This window comes from Erythrolamprus reginae, chromosome 5 (assembly GCF_031021105.1).
Source record: "Erythrolamprus reginae isolate rEryReg1 chromosome 5, rEryReg1.hap1, whole genome shotgun sequence".
Classification (NCBI taxonomy): domain Eukaryota; kingdom Metazoa; phylum Chordata; class Lepidosauria; order Squamata; family Dipsadidae; genus Erythrolamprus; species Erythrolamprus reginae.
In genome coordinates, this window is record NC_091954.1 from 54119715 (window position 1) to 54146976 (window position 27262).

At 39.6% G+C, this 27262-nt stretch overlaps 1 protein-coding gene across 1 annotated transcript; it reads right to left on the reverse strand.

Moving 5' to 3' along the window:
* Positions 1-207: 207 nt before the first annotated feature.
* Positions 208-25509, reverse strand: KCNK18 (potassium two pore domain channel subfamily K member 18). The gene is made up of 6 exons (XM_070754214.1): positions 25456-25509; positions 24247-24418; positions 20730-20987; positions 19601-19744; positions 769-1019; positions 208-705 (listed from the first exon to the last, which is right to left on the reverse strand). The coding sequence occupies exons 1-6, from the start codon at positions 25507-25509 to the stop codon at positions 208-210; spliced, it is 1377 nt and encodes a 458-aa protein (XP_070610315.1).
* Between the last annotated feature and the right edge of the window lie 1753 nt (positions 25510-27262).

Below are 27262 nucleotides of genomic sequence, written 5' to 3' on the forward strand. Positions count from 1 at the left end.
TCAAACCAAGTACATTTATGCTCCTCTGCGTAGTAGTTCACTTAGTTTACAGCAGATTCCAAATTGATGGTGATGATATCTGTCTCATCCCTTGCTGATTCTCAGTTGGAAAAAGGCAAGCATCCATTCCCTTTGTAGAATTCACTGTCCATGGCTCTCCTTCAAGAAGTGACATTGCCTGCCTTCTTTGGGCTAGATGGATGTTCTTCATGTTGTTTTGTCTGAGAGATTTTTTCGACCAATGCAGAAAAGCATCTTCTTGTACAGACCAAGGATCCTGTCTTGTCCCAGCTTGAAAGCAATTATGACAATTTCCATGCCGACTATTATATAAACTGAGAGAAATAAGAAAAAGTTGGGATGTTGCAGTTTGATATCACCAAAACCAATGGTTGTTAAGGTGATAAAGCAAAAATAGAAAGCTTCCTCAAAATTTAAAGCTTTTTCCCAACGTGGAAGAACAGCGGCAGCGCAGGAGATGTATGCAAAAACAATAAAAGTCATCAGTGAAAAGGGTACATCCAACTTTTCTACTTCTTTTCCCATATTATTAATATTGCTGATCATGTGATTGACCATTGCCCCATTGTCCAATTCAGGACATGAATTCCATCGTTCAAATCTGGTCAGTTTTGGAGGTGCAAGAAAAGAATTTTCCCTGATAATAAGCCTTTCAAAAATTTCAACATTTTGATGTTGCCCAGGCTTTTTTTTAAAGGAAGAATTATTTTTCAACACATCCTTAATATTCAAAGGCTCGAGAAGGACCATTTTGGATGACCCAAGTGAAACAGAACCGTCTTTTGAATCAATGCTTTTTTTACAGCAAGATCTAAAAGAAAGCCTGGCTAATACTTTTGATTGCAGTTTCCGAGCTCGATTGTAGGAGGTGGATAATATAGTTGCTAGAATATCGCCCATGTCAGTGAGGACCAGGAACATGAGAGGGATACCAAACAATGCATACACCATACACAAGTATTTCCCAAGTTTCGTCACAGGATAAATGTGACCGTAACCTGAAACCAAAGAAAACCAGAGAAAACTGTTTAAATGTTATTTGTTTTTCTATGGCATTTCAATTTGAACAAAACTAAAGAATATGCATATAATAGCTGCTTTAGGGAGTGGTTCAAGATTTTTTAAAATTAATGTTATATTGGAGCATTAATTTTGTAACTTCATTAAATTTCTTTGTCTACTTATTGATATTTTTTCTGAAAATACATCTTTGTTTTAAATAAATAAAATATGCATATATATTTTTTTAAATGAACTTATTGTCTGCATTTAAAACGTGAAGGCAAATAATTAAATCCTCCTGCTTCCTTGTCTTTCCATTACAGATGTTAGAGCATTTTCTTCTTCAAAAAGAGCTGTGCAGATCAGAATTTTCATTGGAAAATGTTAAGATGTCATGTTCTATTAAGGCCTGAAAAACCCTCCAGCTGCTTTCAGTAACCCCAAATATGTTCATTGGGTGATTTTGAGAAATATTGTTAAATATACACATTTGTAATATGGAATTTAGGTTTTAGCTACTTAAAAGCTTTCTTTTGCTGATTTTGAAGGTGTCAGTTTTTATATCAGTCATTTAACTTTGTTACAATGGAAAAATGCCTTGTTTTTGTTTCAGAATATTGAAATATTTCCACAGTTTACATGGAGTTTTATTTTTGTTCATATTAATCCGCCCAGTCACTGGATCATCAGTAAAGGCCCTCCTACTATATCACTTCCTTGGCATTTATTTAATATCAGTCTAGAAGTAGAAATTACCTGCAGAAAACTCTTCCCTAGAGAAAAAGTATGTGCCAAAGTTGTTATGTTCTTTTAAAAATATTGTAAGAAATTCAGTGATTGGTTAAGACGCGGCTATTTGGAAAATAGCCGCAAAAGTTAAATGACTGTCTGTTGGGAAAAGCCCGCCGTTTTTAAGAGTATAAATAGGGCAACGGGTTAGCCGTTGCCCTCAATTCGAAAGGTACTTGTTGGTGATCGTTTCCTGTCTTACTGGTTACAATAAATGCATACTGTTTAACCAACCTCCGGAGTCGTGATTTAACAGTGGCGACGAGGAGGTCGAACTCCCGCAAACGCAGCCATGAACTCGGCCATGGCCCCACCACCGCCTCTCTTCAATTCCGAGTCAGAATCGTGGACTTCTTATATGTCCAAATTCAGACTTTTCCTCAAAGCGAGCAACCTGCACGACGCAGAAGACGAAAGGAAGAAAGCCATATTTTTGAGCTACTGTGGTCCAGAAATCTACAGCTTGGCTTCCACTCTCGTTGACCCAGACACGTTGGAAACTGTCGCATGGTCAACCCTCCAAACAAAACTCACTGCACATTATCAACCCACGACTCCCGTTCGTGTACACCGTCACCAATTCGCCCAGATGCGGCAAGCGGACGGGGAATCAACCAACGATTTCATCACCCGTCTCCGCACCCTTCTTCCGAAATGCAGGTATAAGGATCCTGAGGAACAACTGGTTGACCGCCTCATCTTCGGGTTAACCAACATCACGCTACAGAAGAAATATCTAGTGGACGAAGACGCTTCACTCCAAGACATTCTTAAAGCTGCAAAAGCTTCCGAGATCTCCAAAACTTCTGTAGCTGAAATTAAACGCACAACGCCGACCGTCCATCACATCCCAGATGACTCCGACTGGCACAACTGCCCAAACGAAGACAAACATCTGGAACCCAGCGCAGCGGACGACACCTGTCTTCAAATCCACAGACCTTCTGACCGCGACACCAAAGAGCCGCCCCGCCAGGACAAGTGCGCCGGCTGCAATGGAAATAATCCATGCTACCGCTGCCATTTCAAAGATGCCTACCGTCGCTGATGCCAGCGTCGTGGCCACATCGCAGAGGTCTGCCGAGCCATCACCCCCATTCCAGCTAACCCACAAAACTCAAGATCTTTTTCTGCACCAAGAAATAGACGACCGCCGTTTTCTCGCAACGTTTCCCGTCCAGCTGAAGACTCCCACTCTTTCAGCCAAAGAGGTAATGGCCCCTCTTCCGTAAACTTCAATTCTCCCACCGCGGAAAACAAACTAATTGTCTCTCTTTCCCTAAACCAGCGGTCCCCAAACTACGGCCCGCGGGCCGGATGCGGCCCAACGAGGTCTTTTAACCGGCCCGTGGCAAGCTCACAAGATTTTACTGGTCGATAAAATAAGCTCCCGAATCTCCTGTCAACTCACCGCGGTCGGCTGCTCAGCGAGGAGAAGGTGGAGAGGCAAGGGGGCGGGGAGGAAAGCGGGCCTGCAATTGGCCCCTTCCTTTGTCACCTTTAGGGAGAGAAACTGTTGCTGCCCTATGGCAGAGCAGCAACAGTTCCTCTCCCTAAAGGCGAGAAAGAAATTGGCCAATTGCAGGCCCGCTTTCCTCCCCGCCCCCTTGCCTCTCCACCTCCTCCTCCCCTCCTCCTCCACGGTGAGTGGACGCGAAATTCATGAAAAGGCGATTGGCAATTGAAAAACTGTCCACTGAAAGTCACAGCTAAGTGCACTATGGCTAAGTTTGTGTGTGGGGGGGAGATCAGCGGCGGAGTCCGGCGCTGGGGCCATGCGGGACCGTGCATCCAGGCGCGTGTGGACCGGCAAGCCTGGATGAGCGGTCCCGCATGGCCCCAGGCCCCCAACGCTGGACTCCGCCGCTGATCTCCACCCCCGTTCCGCTCTGCAGCTGAGAGGCGCGTCCACTCCTTCGCCCTCCCCGGCACCCAGCCCCCTCCACCTCCCGGTAAAGTGCCCGATCTCTTCCTGCAGGAACGGGTGGTGGGGCGCCGCGAAGGGCCGCGCTTGAAGGCCACCACGGCGCCGCAGTCCCAGAAAGTGGCGTGCTTTTTAAATGTGACGCTTTCCTTTCCTGCATCAGCCAGCAAAGCCGGGCAGTCGGCTTTGCTGGCTGGAGAAGCGAGCGATCTGGGGCTGCGTAGTTTTGCGCAGGGGGGACAGGGGGACAGGGCAGTCCCCGCCGCCTGTGTCAGCGGCGAGGTGTGCTCGCATTGTGCCGTGGGGGGGAGGCGATGGAGGTCAGGGGTTTTCAAGCAGCCGCCTCCCCCCCCCCCACAGAGATAAGAGAGAGAAAGAAAGAGAGGGACAGAGAGAAAGAAAGAGGGACAGAGAGAAAGAAAGAGAGGGACAGAGAGAAAGAAAGAGACAGAGAGAAAGAAAGAGGGACAGAGAGTAAGAAAGAGAGGGACAGAGAGTAAGAAAGAGAGGGACAGAGAGAAAGAAAGAGGGACAGAGAGAAAGAAAGAGAGGGACAGAGAGAAAGAAAGAGACAGAGAGAAAGAAAGAAGGACAGAGAGTAAGAAAGAGAGGGACAGAGAGGAAGAAAGAGAGGGACAGAGAAAAAGAAAGAGAGGGACAGAGAAAAAGAAAGAGAGGGACAGAGAGAAAGAAAGAGGGACAGAGAAAGGGAGAGAGAGAAAGAGAAAGAAAGGTAGAGAGAAAGAGGGAGAGAGAAAGAGAGTGAGTGAGAGAAAGAGAATAGAGAGAGAAAGAAAGAGAGAGGGGGCAGAGAAAGAGGGAAAGATAGAGAGGGAGAGAGAAAGGAAGATGAGAGATAGAAAGGGAGAGAGAGAGAAAGGAGGAGACAGAGAGAGGGAGAGAGAAAGAGGGAGAGATATAAAGAGAGTGAGTGAGAGAAAGAGAGAAGAGAGAGAGAGGACAGAGAGAAAGAGAGAGAACTAGAAAGACAGAAGGACAGAGAGAAAGGGAGAGAGAGAGAAAGAGGAAGAATAAATATTAAATATTGTATTTGTTCCCATTTTGTTTTTTACTTTAAATAATGTATGTGCAGTGTGCATAGGGATTTGTTCACACGTTTTTTTAATAGTCCGGCCCTCCAACAGTCTGAGGGACAGTGAACTGGCCCCCTGTGTAAAAAGTTTGGGGACCCCTGCCCTAAACGGTTTTCCCTGTGAGATGGAGTTGGACACGGGCTCGAGACATTCCATAATGCCTTAGCAAAAACTTAAATTGTATTTACCCCGTGTGGAAAGAACCGATTTAGAACCTTGGGATGCGGGTTTGAGTGACTTTCAGGGTCGGAAAATTCCAGTGTTAGGAAGCTTAAATGTACCAGTCTTGTTTAAGAAATTTCGAGGTCTTTTACCTCTTATTGTGGTCGATGGCCCTAGACACACATTATTGGGACTTAAATGGTTAAAACCTTTGGGCATTGAAATTTCAGGCGTCAATAATGTATGTGATTCTTTTGACCCAAATGACTTATTGAAAGAATTTCCTGAAGTTTATTCAGGACAAATAAGCAAGCCTTATTGACAGCATCAGAGATAGCTGAACACACACAAAAAGATCCAATTTTAAAAAACATTAAACAATGGGTATTGAAAGGTTGGCCAACTGAACAACAAACAGAACAATTTCAGCCATATAGAAATAGGCAACTTGAACTCAATGTATTAAAGGATTGTATTTTATGGGGGGACAGAGTTATAATTCCAAAAGCATTGCAGAATCGAGCCTTGCAACTATTACATATAGGTCACCCAGGAATAGTCAAAATGAAAACAATAGCCAGGAGTCATCTCTGGTGGCCTGGATTGGACAAGGACATAGAGTTGTGGGTGGGTGGTTGTGTACCATGCCAAAAATCAAGACCCAACCCACCAAAAGCCACACCATCAGAGTGGCCAACACCAAGAGGGCCCTGGTCCAGGATACATATTGACTTTGCAGGACCAATCAGGGGCCAATCTTTTTTATTAGTCGTAGATGCATATTCTAAATGGTTGGGAATTGAACTCATGGCATCTACTACTACCAGTGCAACTATAAAAGCCTTAAGGAAAATGTTTGCCACACATGGCATTCCGGATATTGTGGTTTCTGATAATGGGCCTCAACTGACAGCTCGACAAATGGAGTTATTTTTTGCAGACCAAGGCATAAAACATGTGCTCACTCCTCCTCATTTTCCTCAAGCTAATAGACAAGCAGAACGAATGGTTAGATCCACAAAGGAAGCATTAAGTAAAGCACCACTAGGAGATTGGCAACCACAAATTGACGAGTTTTTAACCATTCAACACATAACACCATCAGCTTCAATGCACAAGAGCCCAGCAGAACTGTTAATGGGCAGGAACCTTCGTTCCAAACTAGACCGAATTCATCCTAATTACCAAAACGAACAAAAAGAACTTAAAATACAAACTGATAGACAATTTAATAACGGGGATTTAATTTATGCAAAAGACTATGATTCTAATGATAAGTGGAAAGAAGGAACTGTATTAGAAAAAACAGGTTTAAAAACGTATATAATTGTATTAGCAGATGGGCGTAACTGGCACCGTCATATTGACCAACTACGCAAGCGGATTAAAGTTAACACAGACATTTCACCCACTATAGAAAAATCAACAGAGGACTTACCGGAATCAGTTCAGGACTCCAGCGATGGCTGCCTGTTGCCCCTGGAGGCCGGCGGAGATCCAATTGCAACATCGCAACCAGGCCCGTCAGAAACTAGCCTTAGCAGAGCAACACCAGCGCCGGCCATCCAGGCAGGCAGCTCCCAAGAAAATGAACTGCGCAGGTCACAGAGAGCGGTGAAGCCACCAATCCGCTTGCAGGACTACGTGACGTGGATTAACACGTAGCCATAGTTTTTTCTAAAAAGGGAGGGGTGTTATGTTCTTTTAAAAATATTGTAAGAAATTCAGTGATTGGTTAAGACGCGGCTATTTGGAAAATAGCCGCGAAAGTTAAATGACTGTCTGTTGGGAAAAGCCCGCCGTTTTTAAGAGTATAAATAGGGCAACGGGTTAGCCGTTGCCCTCAATTCGGAAGGTACTTGTTGGTGATCGTTTCCTGTCTTACTGGTTACAATAAATGCATACTGTTTAACCAACCTCCGGAGTCCTGATTTAACAAAAATGATTAATCTTTATAGGCATGCAAGAAAAACCACCATTTATTCACCATAACATTCAATATTCAACATGGCATTTCTCTGTGTTTTCACCTTCACCTGTTACATGTTTTCTGCATGATCTTTGAACATTCCTAAGTTCAGTAATATTTTTTTCTGAAAAAAAATATTAAAAAGCAGATTGTGATTAGCCTAGGGGGCTTAACTTTATAGTTCAAACTTGCATAGAATGTGTTTGTCCCAAATTGCTAGGAAGCTGGACAGAGCTGTTTCTATCAAAATAAACTTTATCACAACTGGCGCCCAAAACTCATGGAGAACGAACTCTGTGTAGGGTTGTGTTATTATGCAAAATAGAATGCAAATTCCAAGCAACGTGGTGAAATTTTGCACTGAATAGGGGAACCTTTATAATGACACACACACATACCCAATTTTGTAGCCAAGGCGATGTATATGTCTTGTTAAGCTCTCACCTCTAAGCAGTGCTGAGCAAGGCTGATTTTTCAGGCTAGAGAGAACAGCTAATTGCTTTAAATGTCTTTCTGTCTTCTTTCTGTTCTTTATTCATAGCCATCAGAAGGACTTAATCCAGCTAAAAATTTCAACAAAGCATCTACTCAAATACTAGCAATTTGTGTCTAAGGATATCAGTCGTTGTGCGAAAGAATATTGTTCCTCTGTCCATTTTCAAAAGTATCGGCTACTCCTAGTTAACTCCTAGTTAACTCAATGACTTTGCATCCTATTATGATCACTGGCTTTCTTTGACTGCTAGACTAATCCAGAGCTACTTGTCCCCAAACAGCTTCAGGTTCATGGATCAATGGCAATTAGCTTTCATGGCAGTGTGGCTTCCTCTGAAGGCCATTGGCTGAGCGAGTAGTGGACTTCCTTGTACAATTCTGGCCACTCTAAGAACAGGATGCTGGACTAGTTGGGCCAGAAGTCAGATCCAGTATCTTCACTGTGGTCAGAATTGAGTGTCTGGACTGAAGTGCAAGGTCAAAGTTTTTTCAAGCATCTGTGAGATCCAGAGGCATAATTTTGATTTGTATACAGATTTTTTCCCATTGGATCATTGTGGCGGTGTAAGTATTTTTTCCATTACTTTTAATCACTTAAGCAAGAGAGAAATAAGCAGCAGTGCATAGGAAAAGCTAAAAGAGTGATATGAGGCTGAAAGCCATACTTAAGAAATTATATTGTTTATAACAAAAGACTTGAAATACATGATGATTTTCAAACAAAGTTCTACTACTAAATGAAATCCTAAAGAGCTGTTGCCAGACAAAATATGTAACTGAACTAGACAGCCAGCTAGTTTGCTGAGATAAAAGGCAGCTTCTTCCCTTGTTCAAAATGCATTTAATATTTAATATTCTGCACAGATTTAGTGAAACAGATTCACCAAGCAGCCTCATTATTTAGGAAAGCAAACATCAATATAAAAGCATTTCTATAGCTAAAGATCACTTTATTGAATAAGTAGTTTGGTTATTACTTGGGGTGTGTATGTTTTTTTATTTCTCTCTCTCTCTTTCTTTCTCTCTCTCTCTCTCTGTGTAATTGAATGAAAATAAAAGAACACTTGAAAGAATACTAACAATAATAGTCCTAACTATGTCCATTAAAATGTCTCTTTGGCATGGAATGAGGCAGATCAAGTAGTCTCAACCCTGAGTAATAATTGTTAAAATTTCATGCTGCTTTTATTTGGCTTCCAAAGTTGAATATAATATATAATAATGACAATTTTAACAGTTGGATGTTGCAGACTAAAGATTATTTTCAGCGCAAGAACCGCATCCTGTTGTTTGTATATTTGGGAAGAGAATTGTAAGAAAAATCAATGCAAAGAAGAGATGTAATTTACCATTAACTCCAAATGCTTTATTGCATGGATTTCTATGTGATTATGTATCAACATTTAATGGTTTTTTTTTTCTGTATTGCTATAAACAATAATTACAAAATATTGACATAATCTCAAGCAAGAGATCACTGAAGTATGTAAACAGCAAAAGCATTAAAATTCAGTGACATATTGAATTCGCAATGAAAAGCAAATGGGAAAAAAATGTCAAAAGGCTATTCATATTGCATGCAATCTCTTTTTAAAAATACTGAATACCAATATGACACTGTCAACTACAAAATATTGGAGAAATCATTATTACTACATTTTTATAGTAAGCATACATGCACAGTTTGTAAATTTAATGGTTAAATCAAGTTAGCTTCATTAATTTACAACTAAAACCTAAAAAACTTATCTCTATATAAGAAGAAATTGTTTATAGAATGTTAGTGATAATATTCTAAAAGTTTGTTATGCAAATATAATAAAACAGATGATAGAAAATATATAGAGAAAATATGTAGAGAAAATAGAAGATCTATCTAATTATCTAGCTAGCTATTATCTACCTATCATCTATCTAATCATCGATGGTGCTCTTAACCATCCTTTCAGCTGTGGCGAGGGGGGCGTTTGCCCAGGTTCGCCTGGTGCACCAGTTGCGGCCCTATTTGGACCGGGAAACATTGCTCACAGTCACTCATGCCCTCATCACCTCGAGGCTCGACTACTGTAACACTCTCTACATGGGGCTACCTTTGAAATGTGTTCGGAAACTTCAGATCGTGCAGAATGCAGCTGCGAGAGCAATTATGGGCTTCTCTAAGTATGCCCATATTACTCCAACACTCCGCAGTCTGCATTGGTTGCCGATCAGTTTCGGGTCACAATTCAAAGTGTTGGTTATGACCTATAAAGCCCATCATGGCACCGGACCAGAATATCTTCAGGACCCCCTCCTGCCGCACGAATCCCGGCGACCGGTTAGGTCCCACAGAGTCAGCCTTCTTCGGGTCCCATCGACTAAACAATGCCATCTGGCGGGACCCAGGGGAAGAGCCTTCTCTGTGGGGGGGCCGACCCTCTGGAACCAGCTCCCCCCTGAGATTAGGATTGCCCCCACCCTCCCTGCCTTTCGTAAACTCCTTAAGACCCACCTCTGCCGTCAGGCATGGGGGAACTAAAACATCTCCCCCTTGCCCATGTTGTTTTGCCATTTGACTGATTGACTGTGTGCCTGTTTTTTATATATATTGGGACTGTTTTATGAATTTATTAATTTTAAATTGTAATTAGATTGGTGGGCATTGGATTTGTTATTATGTACTGTTTTTATTATTGTTGTGAGCTGCCCCGAGTTTGCGGAGAGGGGCGGCGTATAAATCCAATAAATCTAATCTAATCTAATCTATTCCTAATAATCAAACACCAAGCCTTCTCATAACAATAGCAACTGAATAAAATTTTACTGCTCAATTTTGGAAATTTTAATGGAAAAGCCAATAAGCAGAAAACAAAATAACTTTCATTTTGGATCAGCATGGTCAATCAGTAACAAGTAAAATTATGAGAACTGCGTAGATGGAGAAGTGAGGTTAAAACTGGCCTATTGATTCAATTGTTAAATTGGAACAGAAATGCTCTAGACTGGATTGTTATTACATTTCTTCCCTATATTTTAAAGATAAATATTACTAACTGATGTGTAACCTTTTTTTATTTTTTTAGGCAAGGGAAAAGTAATTCTATAGGGATACTTGGGAAATATGATTTTGGACCTGCAATTCTGTACAAGAATTTTTTATTTCTTTCCTTACAAGTCTTGTCTATTCCAAAATACATTAAGAATGAGGATAAAAAGCCACAGGAGAACAGATTATTAGCTGTTCCTTTCCTTCAATGGAAGGAAGCATATCACCAAAGTAAGCTGAGTCAGAAATGTGCCCTAAATTATTCTCCTTCAAATTGCTCTGAAAGGCTATCCAAGTTCTAGCCAAGGAAGCACATTAAACAGGACTCACAATAAGGTCCTGATGAATTGGGATTGAGTTGTTTAAAATGGAAATGATCAGAATAGGGTTAGAATTGGGCACCAAATAGTAGATTTAACACTTTAGTGTTGTGGTTAGCTCTGCCCCAGCTCCTGCCCCAAGGACTGTGGATGTGGGGGAGACATCCACATGCTGCAGGCCTGTTTTGCCCCCCCCCAGTGGAATCTGATGACGAAGGCTCCTCTGACCAAGAAGACATGAATGACAGGGAGGAGGAGAGTGTGGCAGACAGCTCAGAAGGAGTTCAATTATCTAGCTCCTCCTTGGATTCAGAACAAGAGTTAATGATACAGCCACGCATGCGGAAAGCAACAACAACTGAGAGATTATTATCAAAGAACAACAACTGAGAGATTATTATCAAAGAAAATGAGGCCACCTGTGGTTGGGTGGGGCTGTGGTAATTAGTGAGGCTGCTATAAATAGCAGTCTGTGGGTTTGGCCATTGTGGAGGATTATCTGATTGTTGTGTTTCGTGCATACTTTGCTGACTTTGACCTTTTGTGTGCTGATTTTTCCCCACTTTGAAACTAACCCAGAGCAAAGTGTGTTTCACTTTGTGAAAGAAGAAGGGCTGTGAATTGCCTCACAGCTGCAAGCTAAGTATCACAGAACTGATAAGGAACTTGTACAAATTACCAATTTGTTTGGAGACAAGTGCTCTTTGCTATACAAAAAGAGTGCTCTGTTTATTTGCATTTTCGGTATAAAGAACATTGTTTTGAATTTTCAAACGTGTGTGTGTCTGAAATTGTATCTGTGCATTTTTGGGAGGATTCTACCAGAAAGCTCAACAGAACATTTAGTCTGAAACTTTAAAATGGATGCAGAAGGTTATATGTTCCTATTGACAGATTTAGCTTGTAATCCTTTTAGTTTACTGTAGCCAAGAAGTAAAATAATAGATGCAATTTACATAGACTTCTGTAAATCTTTTGATTCAGTGGTATATGTCAAACTTCTTCTGAAACTCAAATCCTATGACAAATCAGATCCCCTTCATGACTGGATAGCTGCATTTTTGTCAAACAGACAACAAGTGGTTAAAATAGGGAGTGCCCTATCGAATCCTGCATCTGTCAACAGTGGTGTCCCTCAAGGCAGTGTTCTAGGACCAACACTATTCATACTTTACATAAATAACCTCTGTGATCATATCACAAGGGTCCTCTTTGCTGATGATGAATAGTGAGTGAACTGTGCAGTCAGGCGGTAAGGAAAACAAGTAGAATGCTTGGCTGCATAGCTAGAAGTTTAACAAGCAGGAAGAGGGAGATTGTGATCCCGCTGTATAGAGCAGCGTTTCCCAACCTTGGCCACTTGAAGAAATCTGGACTTCAACTCGCTGGCTGGGGATTTAATTTCAATTCGAGTTTCCCAATTCGGTAACCCTTCCAATCCTTATCATTTCTAATTTTATTTGCTAGAACCTCAATTGCCATTGCAAGCAAGATGGGGGAAAGTGGACACCCCTGCTTAGTTCCATTTTGGATATTGATTTTCTCTGTTCTATTTCCATTTACCCTAATATAGGCCATATTATCCTTATAGATTTCTTTTATAATTTGACAGAAATTTTCTCCCATATTTAATTCCTTACAAAGTTGAAACAGGTAATTATGATTAACTTTGTCGAATGCTTTGTACACATCTAACTTCAAGACACATGATTTCTTTTTGGTAGTGGTAGCATGGTGTAACACATTTACAACATTTCTAATTGGTTCATGAATCTTTCTTCCTTTAACAAATCCATATTGGTCTTCATCAATTATTTTTGGTAAGATACTCTCAATCCTATTTGCTATAATTTTCATAAATATTTTGTAGTCCTGGTTTAGTAAACTGATGGGGCGATAGGATCTAACAAATCACGATCTGGTTTTGGAATAGTAATGATCTCGGATGTCTTCCATGACTGTGGAATATTGAAGGTTTGAAGTATGTTATTAAATAGTTTCCCCAAATGAGGTAATAATTGAGTCACAAAAGTCTTATAGTATTCCCTCGTAAGTCCGTCCGGGCCTGGAGCTTTGGCAGGTTTCAATCCATTAACAATTCTAATAATTTCATCATTTGTTATTGTCCCATTTAACATTTGTTTGTCTTCATCAGTTAGTTTCTCCTTAGTCTCTATCTTTTGCAGAGTAATCTGATCTTTTTTATATAACTCTTCATAAAACTCTTTCATTATTTTTTGCAATTCATCGTTACTACGTTTTATAACACCTTTTTTGTCCCTTAATGCAACTATACAAGATTTTTCTTTTCTTTTTAAAAAATAATTTGCCATTTGTTTCATTGATTTATTGCCCCATCCCAAAATTTTCTGCTTTACAATCAATCTCATATTATTCCATATTTGTTGATCCATAAGTCTCAGTTGTTGTTTTTTAATTTTTAGTAAATTATTCCACTCCCTATTTCTTGTAATTTTCAATCTTTCTTGAGTTAATTCAATGTCTTTAATTAACTTTTTCCTTTCTGTCTCACATTTTTTTTAATATAAATTTCGGTACTGATACAATTCCCTCTCATAAAGGCCTTATGTGCATCCCAAATTATTGATTGCTTCATATTTCCCATATCATTTATTTTAAAATATTCAATCAATTCTTTTTGGAGTTTCAATTTATTTTCTTCTCTTCCTGACACAAGAGGATTGTATCTCCATATTTTTTGTTTATTGTTTGAGTCAAATACAATTGCAGACAATGCCATAATATTGTCTGAAACCCCCATTGAAATGATGCGAAAATTCATGGTGGTACTTCAGGAATTTAAAGACCAATCAGGTCTCTCAATTAATATTGAGAAATCAGAAATATTCTGTTTGAACACAGGTCCCAAAGAGCAAATCGAGATACGAAAAATTTCAGGATTGAAATTAGGATGTAAAAAAATGAAATATTTAGGAATTTGGTTATTTAAAAACCCAAACAAAATTGCTGAGGCAAATTACAATTTAATATGGAAAAAAATGCAAAAGCAAATTAAAAAGTGGAAAGATAAAAGTTTGAGAAAAATGGCCAAAATAAGAGCTCTTAAAATGATGATTATTCCAAAAATGATGTACTTATTCCAAGTCTTACCAGGTACCTTCCCAGGAGTAAAACTAAGGGAATGGGACACTAAAATGAACTATTGGATTGAAAGAAATAAAAAACCTAGAACAAGGAAACGATGGCTGATTGCCAGAGAAAAAGATGGAGGATGGGGGTACCCAAATTTAGAACTATATAGAGATGCATTTCAAATAGAAAGATTAATGGAATTACAATTATTGACAGAAAAGAAGTGGGTGAAACTTGAAAAGGAGATTAACAATGTTAAAAACAAAGAGATTTTATTTAAAAAATGGAGTAAAATAGAAATTAATAGATTAGCCGATCCTTTGAAAGATATTTGGTCGAAATGGCAAGGGAAATTAGCAAATAGGAACTCAAAATTATCAACGTTGCATGTTTTGAACATAAACAATGACGTTAATCTAGATAGAGTTATAAAGGAATTAAACGATAAAGGCATAATGAGAATAGAACAATTATATGAAACAGATGGAAGAGTTAACAGAACTCGCCTCGAATGGTGGTTGGGCCAACAAAAATGGTTGCAGATTAATGCAATATGCAAATATTTGAATAAAATTGAGATTAAAGAAGCATTTCTGAGAGAAGAAAACTGTCTAGAGAAAATACTGAAAGAAAAGATTAATGATTCAAAAGGACAGGCTAGTAAGATTTATAGCATGTTATTACAAGTGGAAGAGGAAGTGATTAAAGGCCTAACAAGATACTGGCAAAACGAATTACAGATCAATGAAAACGAGATGGAAGAAGTAGTAGAAAATATATATAAGATAAAGAACACAAGAATTAGAGAGATGAGAAGGAAAAATTTACATAAATGGTACTTCACGCCAGTAAAACTAGCACACTTCCAGAGGAAAGGAAAAGGAAACTGTTGGCATGGTTGCCAAATAAAAGGAGTTTTTATGCATATGCTCTGGGAATGTGCTGAAGTTCAAAAATTTTGGAAGGAAATACAGAATGAAATTAACAATATGCTAAACATTAATTGGATAATCACGAAAGAATTAGCAACACTAGTTAAACATAGGGAATTACGAGAATTTAGAGAAATCAAAACAGCAGCTTTGGAAAGTGCACAAGCAGTAGTGGTATTAGGGTGGAAGGACAGTAATAAATGGACAATCCAGAATTGGTACTGGTACATGGTGGACCACATTCACTTCGAGATTACGGAATCAAGATCAATTAATTGTGATGAAAATAAATTGGAGAAGCTGATGGCACGATGGAATAAGGTGAAAGATTATATCTTACGTAGAATATATGACGACAATGTGAAAAATAAACTTCAATCACTCTTTGTATGTAAAGAAATGTAAACCGGAGCCAAGGAAGAAATTGAAATTTACGGTAAATAACTGAACCCCCTAAATGGTGGAGGGGTTATTGGTGTTGGGCACTTTTTCTTTAAGATTTTTTGTTTGTTTGTTGTGATAAAATTTAATTAAAAAATTTATTTAAAAAAAAAACCTCGCTGGCTGGGGAATTCTGGGAGTTGAAGTCCAAATATATTCAAGTGGCCAAGGTTGGGAAACACTGGTATAGAGCACTGGTGAGACCACATTTGGAATACTGTGTTCAGTTCTGGAGACCTCACCTACAAAAAGATATTGACAAAATTGAACATGTCCAAAGATGGGCTTCAAAAATGGTGGAAGATCTTAAGCATGAAACGTATCAGGAAAGACTTAATGAACTCAATCTGTATAGTCTGGAGGACAGAAGGAAAAGGGGGGATATGATTGAAACATTTAAATATGTTAAAGGGTTAAATAAGGTTCAGGAGAGACGTTTTTTAATAGGAAAGTGAACACAAGAACAAGGGTGCACAGTCTGAGGTTAGTTGGGGCAAAGATCAGAAGCAACATGAGAAAATATTATTTTACTGAAAGAGTACTTAGCAGATGCTTGGAATCGGCACTGCATACCAGATATCAATACAATTGAGAGAGTCCAGGTTCGCCTAGTGCACCAATTGCAACCATACTTGGGTCATGCAGCTGTTCTCATGATCACTCAAGGCCTATCACCTCACAGTTAGATTATTACAACATGGTCTAGATGGGGCTGCCCCTGAAGAGCATTTGGAGACCACAGCTAGTCCAGAATGCAGCCACAATTTTATCTCACTGAGGAATGTTTTATTTAGATTTGATTCTTGGACTGCAGCCCTTTTCTTATCTCTTAGCCAATTTAACTTGGAAAGATGCCAACATGGACTGAAACACCTGGCTTTGCTTGTATAAATCCTGTTTTACCTATAAAAGTGTTTGATTTAAAATCTCTGTGCATGGATTCTCCCTTTGTTCCAATCCAAGTAGGCCCAAGCAGAACAATATCCATATTAGTATGTATGATTTTATCTGATGACTTGTTTTTACACAGTAAGTACATAAAAAGAAATACAACTTGACTTATGATCACAATTGAGCCCAATATTTCCATTGTTAAGCAAAACAGCAGTTAAATATGTTTTGTTTAATTTTATGACCTTTCTTACCACAGTTGTTAAGTGAATTGCTGCAGTTGTTAAGTTAGCAACACAATTATTAAGTGAATCTGCTTTCCTCATTGAAGTTGCTTGTCAGAAGGTTACAAAAGGTATTCACACAACACTGGGACACTGAAATCATCGTAAGCACATACCAGTTGCCAAGTTTCTGAATTTTGATCACATGATCATGGAGAATGCTGCAATAGTCATATCTATTGTATCAGGAAACAGTCATCTGTATTAGTTGTCACAAACTGTTGTAATCCAACAGTTAAGTTATTTAATTCAACTTTTATGCCACCAAATCCCGAAGGACTCAGGTGGGTTTACAACAATATAAAATACAAAAACAATAAAAAGAAGTCAAATGTACAGTCTAAAACTATAAAACCCTAATTAAAACCTGTAGTTAGACTATCCAGACAGCATACATGCATACTGTTGAATATTCATTAGCATGATGTAAATAGTTGAGTCATAGATTGTTGAATGGTGATTGGTTTAAAATGCCCGGGAAATTCAAATGCGCGTCAGTTATTTTGAGCGGGAAGAAATAATGTATAAAAGCCAGAAAAGCTGATACTGTTGCAGTTCGCGCCTGGGTTACAACTAGTATAGCAACTCTGTTTCTGCTATGCGATGAATAAACTTTCCTTTAAACTGACTCCAGCTTCAGTATTTTTCACATACCATTCATTTGATTTGGCCATGATAGTTGTTAAATATCTGGCGCCCAGGCCTGCTAGCAAAGCCAGGTCCTCATGGCCTTATAGAAGGCCAGTAGGGTGTGAGTAGTATGAACGTCGGGGAGGGGGCGTTGATTCCATAGAGCTGGGGCAGCAACAGAGAAAGCCCTCCCTCACGGCCCCACCAACCTGCATTGCTTAATCAATGGGACCTGGAGGAGGCCAACTCTGTGTGCTCTTATTGGTCTCGGGGGGGGGGGGAGGTGCGGAAAGAGATGGTCCCATAAATAGTCTGGCCTATAGTTATGACTGTTGTCGGGCTTCTCAAGACATACAGTATTTGAAGGGAGATGCAATGCAAAACAGGAAAGCCTGTTTATGGAACCAATATAAGTGTGAAAGTGTATTTCCTTGAATGACCTGTATTGAACACTTAGGTCTTCAGATGGATTACATTCACTTGGAGAACCTAACCTTGTTTATTGAGTATCCCAATCATAAATGCAATTCTTTAGATCTTCAAGGAAATGCAAATGGATGCATAATATGAATAAAAGAACAAGCATGTATGTGCTAGACCAGTGATGGCTAACCTTTTTTTCCTCGGGTGCCAAAAGAGCATGCATGCATGCTATTGCCCATGCATGAGTTCCCACACCCATAATTCAGTTGGAGTGTTACTCCAACACTCCGCAGTCTGCCTTGGTTGCCAATCAGTTTCCGGTCACAATTCAAAGTGTGGGTTATGACCTATAAAGCCCTTCATGGCATCGGACCAGGATATCTCCAGGACCGCCTTCTGCCGCACGAATCCCAGCGACCGGTTAGGTCCCACAGAGTTGGCCTTCTCCGCGTCCCATTGACTAAACAATGTCGTCTGGCGGGACCCAGGGGAAGAGCCTTCTCCGTGGTGGCTCCGACTCTCTGGAACCAGCTCCCCCCAGAGATTAGGATTGCCCCCACCCTCCTTGCCTTTCATAAACTCCTTAAAACTCACCTCTGCCGTCAGGCATGGGGGAATTGAAACATCTCTCCCTTTCCCATGTAGTTTTTGTGTATGATTCGATTGTGTGTTGTTGTTTTTTATATATTGGGGTTTCTTTTTTGGACTTTTTAATCTAAAACTGTAATTTAGATTTTTAAATATTAGATTTGTTACTATGTACTGTTTTTTACCATTGTTGTGAGCCGCCCCGAGTCTGCGGAGAGGGGAGGCATATAAATCCAATAAATCTAATCTAATCTAATTCAATGCCTAAGGAGGGTGAATGCAGCTCGAGGCCCTCTGGAGGCTGGAAACAGCCTGTTTCCCAATTTCTGGTGGGCCCAGTTGGGTCGTGATTTGCCCTCCCCAGGCTCCAAAGGCTTTCCTGGAGCTGGGGGAGGGTAAAAATGCATGTTGGAACTGAGCTAGGGCAATGCTCATGTGCCAGCAGATATGGCCCTGCGTGCCACCTTTGGCACCTGTGCCGTAGGTTCGTCATTGCTGTACTAGACCCTTCATCAGACTCATTGCCAATATGTTCAGCAATATGTTCTATTGGACAAAATAAAACACACTATTTGGACAAAATATTTTTACATGATTTAGGATTCTGGCATCATCAGTAAAACATTTTTGAGTGGGATATTAAATTCATGAAGCTTCATGTCCATTGATGATATTTTCTAGAAGGTCTTTGTTACTGTAGCAATTATAGTACACACTCAAAAATAAATCCCCCTGTATTTAGCGGGGGTTACTTCCACATAACTGTGAAGTGAAAGACAGTTGCAGAGGTCTAAGTAACTGTTGTTATTTAAATAATCTAAGGCAGCGGTCCCCAAACTATGGCCCACGGGCCACATGCGGCCCGCTAAGGTCATTTATCCGGCCCGCGGGTGAGTGACAGGAGCACATCTAATTTTCCATGAATAAAATGCGGTATTTTGTTAGTAACTAATATCAATCATCAAAAAAGTTGCAAAAGGCTTTTTTCTAATTTTGTCATCCAGTTACATTCATTTTCTTTTAATTAAATTCCCTCCTCAAAAAAGTACACCACCAATTATATTTCTAACTTATTAACCATTATGCCAAAGTGCTTCCTTCTTTCTTTATACATTTTTCTATAAGCCAAGGAAACCTTGTATAGCCAATCTGATGTTAACAAAAGAAAATTAAAAACAAAACATAAACATATATGAATTTCAAACTTCCCCCCCCCCTCTAAATAGTACGTTCCCATTTTGTTTTTTACTTTTAAATAAGGTATGTGCAGCGTGAATAGGGATTTGTTCATAGTTTTTTTTATAATCCGGCCCTCCAACAGTCCGAGGGACAGTGAACTGGCCCCTGTGTAAAAAGTTTGGGGACCCCTGATCTAAGGCCTTCAATCACATGTGCTGGCTTTAAAAGGCTCTGAATTTCATTGACACTTTTTCTGTTTTACCTTTGGTTAGACCAAGTACATTTATTGCAAAAGACTTCATACAAATCATACTGACCTACTGTGGTGAAGACAGTGCAGCAGAAAAAGAGAGACCCAAGAAAGGACCATTGATGTGAAGGATCAGTAAACCACGAAAAGTCTATTTCGTTGATCAGATCACGTGTTCTGTTTGTAAATATTCCATTGTTGGTCTCATTATCTGTTAATAAGTAAGCGAGATGCTGTGATTGGTAAATGGAAAATTAAAGGCTACAGACCACTGCTGTGTTACATCCATAGAACTATGACATGTTGCGGCAATGAAACTTGGGAGGCGGCTTATTTAAACACACACATAAGTATAAGGAAACACCTCCCTTTAATTTTGCAGCCTTCCTCTTTAGTTTTTGAATGTGGCTACTCTCTACAGCGAATGCTGGCTGGGAAATTCTGGGAGTTGAAGTCCAGATATCTTTAAGTTACCAAGTTTGGGAAACACTACAGCATACTCAACATTAAGAGAAATGTACAGTTCATTTGGTCATATATGCTGCAGAATTAGCCTCTGGCATTAACAAGAAAACTTTAATCTGCTTTACAGATTAACTTCTTTCTCAGAGTAATAGCTGGTGACATTGAGAAAATGTTGAAGGAATGTTAAGAAAAAAAACCCAGATTCATTTAGCCCTACTAAGAAAAATCACACAAAAATATTGTTACTGAACGTTTAAAAAGTAGATCAATCTTGAAAACATTCTTGGCATGTTCATTTCTCTTGCAGTACCTCTTTCAACAATGAGTACACTTAGATTCAATTTCCTGACAAATGTGAATGCTGAAGTCGTTCCATTATCCCCAGAGTCTAGTGAAGGTTTAAGGAATGCTTTAGGATTAAAGCAGTTATGATCTACTTTTTGTAAATGCTAAGGACAATATATGTTACAGTAAATTTCTAAGTCATGCTTTGTTTTATAGCTATGTTTCACATCCCCACAAATCATGAAAAGCATGGGAATGATATTGGGGGGAGCAGGGTAAATCTCCCTGAAGAACTAAGAAACCCTTTCAACTTAAGCAAGAAAAAATTAATGCCACAGAAACTCAGACTCCCAAATGTATTTAAATATTCAAAACATGAAGAGAATGAGGAATTATTGGGTGCAATTAACTCGGTTGCCTCCTCTGCTAACATTGCAAACCCTTACCTGACAAATCTTTGGAAAGATTCCATAGTTTCAGCATGAAGTTCCTGTATGCTTCACTTTCATGGCTCTCTCTGCAGCCTTCCACACGAGAAAACATGAAAGCTCCCAGGAGAGCATAGACCACCAAAGAACAAATGAAGGAAGCATGGGGAAAGATAGCCCAGAATAACTGACAGCAGGTCCTTTCATTTGGCTGTGAAGGAGATGCTCTTGACTTCATCTTCACAAAACTTTGCATCAACAAGACCAAGTGGAAGGCTTCATGAACAAAGAGAAAACATCTCTGGAACTCAAGTAGAGCGTCTTGTTTGACCAACCGAAACCTGTGCCTACTTCTGTTTCATAGATAAGAGCTCCTCATTTTATAGCTGGGGTTATTTTTAAAATATCCAAGGAACCCAGATAGAGATTGCAACCAACTGTGTTTTAAAACAACTGTCTGTCAGATGCTAATACATTGTGCAGAAGCAATATTGATTTTTTTTTCTCAAGTGCTGTAATGCAAGCATATGGTGAGCGACTATACGCATCAAGGGTTATCGCCGTCTGATAGTTGAAGGAAGAGGCTATTTGTTTGTAGAGCTATATCATTTGCAATGCCCTGCCCTTTGGCAACGGCCAAAGCAAAATTTCCAGTAAGAGAAGGGAAATAGCAGAGAACAGTAATGAGTCCATATAAGCAGGTAATGGATCTTGGTACAATTCGGGGTATTCCCCAAGGAATGTAGATGCAAAATATTTTTCCCCCCCAAGAAAGCTACTAGACTTAATATTTTACTAACTATCCTATCTTCCTGTTCTTCTCTGGTACCAGTGCACGTTTGAGGCATTTGCTCTATGCAAAACATCTGTATCCTAAATATACATGAGTTTGAATGTGTTCTTTGTATAAAATTACTCTCAAATGTACTGTTGGGCGAAAGAGGAAAAAAACATAACTTGTCTTTTCCCCAACTTTATAGGAGTTTCGCAAGCAAGAAAAATATATAAGAGCTGTCCTTTATTTTTGTAATTAATTTACTGATGTATCCCAGCCTATTCCTAAAGCACAATTCAGTTTAGCCAGAATTCTTACTATGTACTGAGAAACATGTGGAAACATTTTATTTTATTTATTTATTTATTTGTCATACAAATATAGTATTGTATTGTAGTATGTTTAACATGATATAAGTATAAAGTAGAGATAGAAAAGATAAAAAAGACATTACGACAGGAACGTTAGGCACAAAGGTGCACTTATGCACGCCCCTTACAGACATCTTAGAAAAGGGGAGAGGTCTATTGGAGAAAATGTAAGGTTGAAGATTTTGGGATTGGGGGAAGAAACAACAGAGTCCGGTAGTGGATTTCAGGCGTTGACCACTCTATTTCTGAAATCGTATGTCCGCCGGCAGACATAGGTCTTCAGAGCTTTATGAAAGACTAGGATCCCTCTGCGGTACTATCTCTGGATGGAGTTCGTTCCAGTGGACTGGGGCTGTCACAGAGAAGGCTCTTCCCTTAGGCCCCGCAGGCCGACATTGCCAACAAAATATGTTTGTTGAGCAAGCAGTCTTCTGCTATAACCATAGTTATACAGATCAGGTTCTCTCAATAATTACATACATAGAAGAAGGATTTCAAAAAGAACTTAAAACTTCTTTGCTTTTGTGAACTTAACTGCAGCACACAACACTTTTTGGAGACTAGGTGTCACCTACAAACTCTTTTGAGTACTACCCTACAACAAAATCACTTGGTTCATATATAGCATGTTCACTAATAGGAGGTTCTGTGTAATTATGGGAAGCAATATTACTAATGAGAAGAAACTCATTCCAGAAAATTTGGGTATGCAGATGATTGGACATTAGCCATATAGAGTGAATCCATGGAATATACTGACAGCTGACCTAGCTCTCTTAGGGCAGCATTTTTGCAAATGGAGACTTAAGCCAAACTGAAGTAAGTCTGTAGTAACATGCTTTCACCTCAACAGCAAGATGGCTCACATGAACTAAGGGTACAGTATGAGAATACTCTTCTTACTCATAACAAATTCCCATAATACCCAGGGGTTTATCTCAACAGAACAGTTCCCAGACAAAACATGAGCAAGAAATAGCATCCTGAAAAAGCTGTGTGATTCTACCTGGGGTTTCTAGGCTTCTATCTTGCAATCATCAACTCTTGAACTCATCTTTTCAACAGCAGAACATTTTTGCCCAGTCAATCGACACCTAGCTGAATCACACTATGTGCAACATATTGGACACAATAAGATCTAACCCCACTTTTTGATCACCAGCTTTGAGCCATGTTCCTCCATCTCAGCTACGAAAGGAAAATGGTCTACTATGAGAAAAGGGGCATCGGTCTTACCCGATACGCTTCTTCTCGTAGGGTAGAACTATAATCAAGGATGGGTTGACCTCATCCAATCAGATGAGGACTGTTATTTAAATTTTGAGGACTCCATATGGCAAAAGAAATGCTCAAAAGTACATTGCAGCTACATTCTCAAACAAAAAATATGAAACTGTTTACAAATTCAAAGTTTAGCTTACAAAATTTTCTAATTATGAGCAAAAATCATAAAAGCAACATCATGAAACAATTATAAACAACCTGGATTGATAGTTAAAACTGAAACACTAACATGTTACTTTAAAAGGTTAAATCATGGGAATTGAACTAAAGATTATTAAAACTGAGATGTTTTGTTTATCATACAAGTTATTTCTTTAGTTAAAATGAATATTTTAATAGGCAGAGAGTCAGATAGTTGTTGCAAAGAACCAACTCTTGCCATAAAGACTGCAGCATGACTCTCTGCCCATCCAGATTTTCATTTTGATTGAAGAAGTTACTTGGAGGAATAACAAAACATCTCAGTTTTAATAAAATTTGGTCCAATTCCATGAGTTAATATTTTAAGATATTTTGGGCCTGGGTGATTGAAACTTAATTTACAAAAGTATTGCCTACCATGTTATAAAAGAACCAGAACTAGATTAATTTCAAGAAACAATAGAAAACAATCATAACCAACTGTAAAATAGAATAAAACAGAATAGAATTTTTTATTGGCCAAGTGTGATTGGACTCACAAGGAATTTGTCTTTGGTGCATATTCTCTCAGTGTACATAAAAGAAAATATACATTTAACAAGAATCTTGAGTTACAACACTTAATGATTGTCATATGGTACAAATAAACAATCATGAAGCAATCAATATTAATATAAATTGTAAGGATAAAGCAAGAAGTTACAGTCAGACAATCATAAGTGGGAGGAGATGGGGGATAGGAACAATTAGAACATTAATAGTAATAGTAATGCAGACTTAGTGAATAGTTTGACAGTGGTGATGGAATTATTTGTTTAGTAGAGTGAATGAGACCAATCATGTTGTATCATCTGCAAACATCAGTAGTTTAACAGATGGATTGTTTGAGATGCAGTAACTGTTATAGAGAGAGAAGTGGTGAGAGCACTGCGTGGTGGGGCCCCTGTGCTAATTGTAAATGTACCTGATGTGATTTTGCCTAGCTTCACATGCTGCTTCTTGACTGTTAGGAAGCTTGTGATCCACTTACAAGTGTGTTCAGGTACCGCTAGCTGTTTTAGTTTAGTTAGAAGAATGTCCGGTATGATGGTATTGAATGCTGAACTGAAATCTACGAAGAGGACCCTTGCGTAGGTCTTTGGAAATTCAAGATATTATAGAATGTAGCGCAGAGCAATGTTTTGTAGGATGTATTGCAGAGCCATATATATTTCATAGGATAAAGTATTCCATAATTTGAGTGCAACAATCCTCAGTAGTTTACCCCATTATTGTATATTCAAATAGTCTTAAATGTCAGCTGCATATATCTTCATTCAGCATTCCAAGATCAAAAAATTAGACATGACAAGACTATAGGTTTTTGAGATAGTGAAGCAAACCCTTATTGCTAGCAGCATGGCCATGTCCAAATCTTCAGTCATTTGTATGCCACCCCAAGTCTTCGGAGAGGAGCGGCATACAAATCTAATAAATTATTATTATTATTATTATTATTATTATTATTATTATTATTATTATTATTATTACTTGGTGCTCTCTGAACTTGTTTATTGGCTCACAGATGTTGTTGTTAAATGCCTCTATTGTCACCCACCATATTAATAAAGTCTAGATTTATTTTAAAAGGTTTTTTGTTTGTTTTATTGTATAAAGATGTGCTATTCTGAAAACGTTCTTTAAAGTCGGGAGAACAATGCTTTGTAGACAAATGCAATTCAATAAATCCTACAGATAAGTGCAGAATTATAGTGGCCGCAGTTTCTTGGATCACCAAAGTTAGGAAGCTCTTTCTTTGAATGCAGAAAAGCTTTTAGATAATCAATAATAACTCTCCTTGCATTATTTTATCAATGAGCCGTTGGATGCTTATTATATTTGGCAACTGCACTTCAAGCATTAAGTGCTTATGTTTCTATATTCATTGTTTATACATATGCATTAGGGTCCTCCCCTCCACCCTCAAAGAATTTATGAAACAAGAGCAACTATTCCAACATGGCACAGAATGGTCTTTAGAAAGGAAAACAGAATAAGCCTAGTTGGGGGTTAAATGTGGCAGTTGTGGCAAGGAGAATATCTCCACCATTGTAACTAATGTTCCTGTTGTAATAATTACCAAACCTTGTCTGTAACCTGATTTTAAAAATATGTTTAATTGGGTTCCTCTTACCTTTGCATCATGACTTTTCTGGTCACTTTTCATAGGTAATGCCACACAAAACATAGCGCAAAAATCCAGGTAGCCACAAAGAATTGAGTGATTAATGGGAAGAATCACTGTTCAGATTATTTATCCTGATTCTTGGTTGCAATCTTTCTGATATTTTTCAGAGGCAACTTTTTACTATAGTCAAAAAGTAATCAGATTTGTGGTGTGGGCAGCAGTGGGCTACGAGCCGGAACGCTAAATTGCGCTATCCGCCATGGCTCATAAGTTCTTGCGGGACCAGCGCGATTTTGCTGCTGCATCTGTGGAGGCAGCAAACTCATGCACGGAGCCATGGTCCGCCTGTGTTTTGGCATGCACGGAAGCACAAAAACCTCATCGAAACATGGGTGCACCTGAGGTTCCGGGCACGAATTTGGTTCCTCCACAGGTGCAGCAGCAAAATCGCCCTGGCCCTGCAAGAACTTACGAGCCGCAGTGGCAAGCACAATTTAGTGTTCCGGCTCGTAGCCGGTGCTGCACCCCTGTGGAAGAGGGAATGGCAGGCCAGAGGATTTGCCGCGACCCGGGAGAAGCTTAAGGGCCGTCCGGGCCTCTGCTGGTTGCTTTTCCTTCCCAGCCCCCCCCCCCCCCGCAAAGAGTAAGGCCAGCTGCATTCATGATAACAGGGCAGCAGAACTGGGGGGTCATCCTTCCACCACCACCCTGCAGCTGGTCTTCTATCTCGGCCTTGAGCCAGGCAGGGTGTGTGAAAGAGCAGCGGATGCAAGGAACTCGGAGGGTGGGTCAGGGGACTGTCCAGGTCCTCTGGGCAGAGACTCTGCGGGAGAAGGGAAGCACATGCTGAGCCTTCAGACCCGCTTCACCACTCCGGCTTCTCTCCTGCCTTTGCCTCCACCCAGGCACCATTGGAACAGGGAAGCTGGGTAGCTCCTGCGCTGCAGCGGTCCTGCCCATCGGCCTCTGAGCCCAAAGAGGTGTGGAAGCCCCACCCTCTCTCTCCAGGTGGGCCAAGAGAAACTGCTCCTGGGCTGGAGTGCCTAGAGAGCCCGGGGGAGGGGGCTGGGTTTGGGGGGGAGGCCCTTATGTGTGGGGGGCTCAAAAATTTAGCAAAAATAGTTTTGGCTTCGTTCTAAATCCTGGATTGTCAGGATAAGGATTGTCAAACCAGGTTTTGTTATACAGTATATCATTATTTAATACTGTTGTTTTAAATGACTTTTGCATACTGTGACTATTGTAAATTAAACAAGGAGAGCCTTTATTTTGAGTTAAACTTTTACTAACCAAAAGTGCACTCAGAGTCATACTTTACTGTAGTAGGTTCAGCGTGCCACTGTAACCTAGTTCACCCAATGCTAAACCCCAAATTATATGAGTTCACACACAATATTTATCTCAACCCAAACTAATCATATTAAAGCTCAGTGTGATATGAAAACCCATTTCTCAAATGAATCTATTTCTTTTACCTGAATCATTTTTCTTAAACATTGAACAGAGCTGTTAAACAATGAAGTCTGCGGAAAGGGGCGGCATACAAATCTAATAAATAAATAAATAAATGAATGAATGAATGAATGAATGAATGAATAAATGAATACATGAATGGATAGATAGATAGATAGATAGATAGATAGATAGATAGATAGATAGATAGATAGATAGATAGATAGATAGTGTTCTGTCTGGGTGCCCCCAGACTTCAACACCAACTGGAAAAAGCAGCCAGACACGCTGGTAAAAGCAAAAGCACTTTATAGTTTGAAAAATAAACACAGAGAAAAACCTGTTCTTCCCAACAGGCAGG

Excerpts from the sequence above, each read along its gene's own strand:
- KCNK18 (XM_070754214.1), bottom strand. The coding sequence starts at position 25,509 with ATGTTTTGTGTGGCATTACCTATGAAAAGTGACCAGAAAAGTCATGAT. Across the intron at positions 20,988-24,246 it reads GCTAGGCAAAATCACATCAG|CCTTCCACTTGGTCTTGTTG; the intron begins GTACATTTACAA and ends TTGTTCATGAAG. Across the intron at positions 19,745-20,729 it reads TCTTTCCAAAGATTTGTCAG|ATAATGAGACCAACAATGGA; the intron begins GTAAGGGTTTGC and ends ACTTATTAACAG.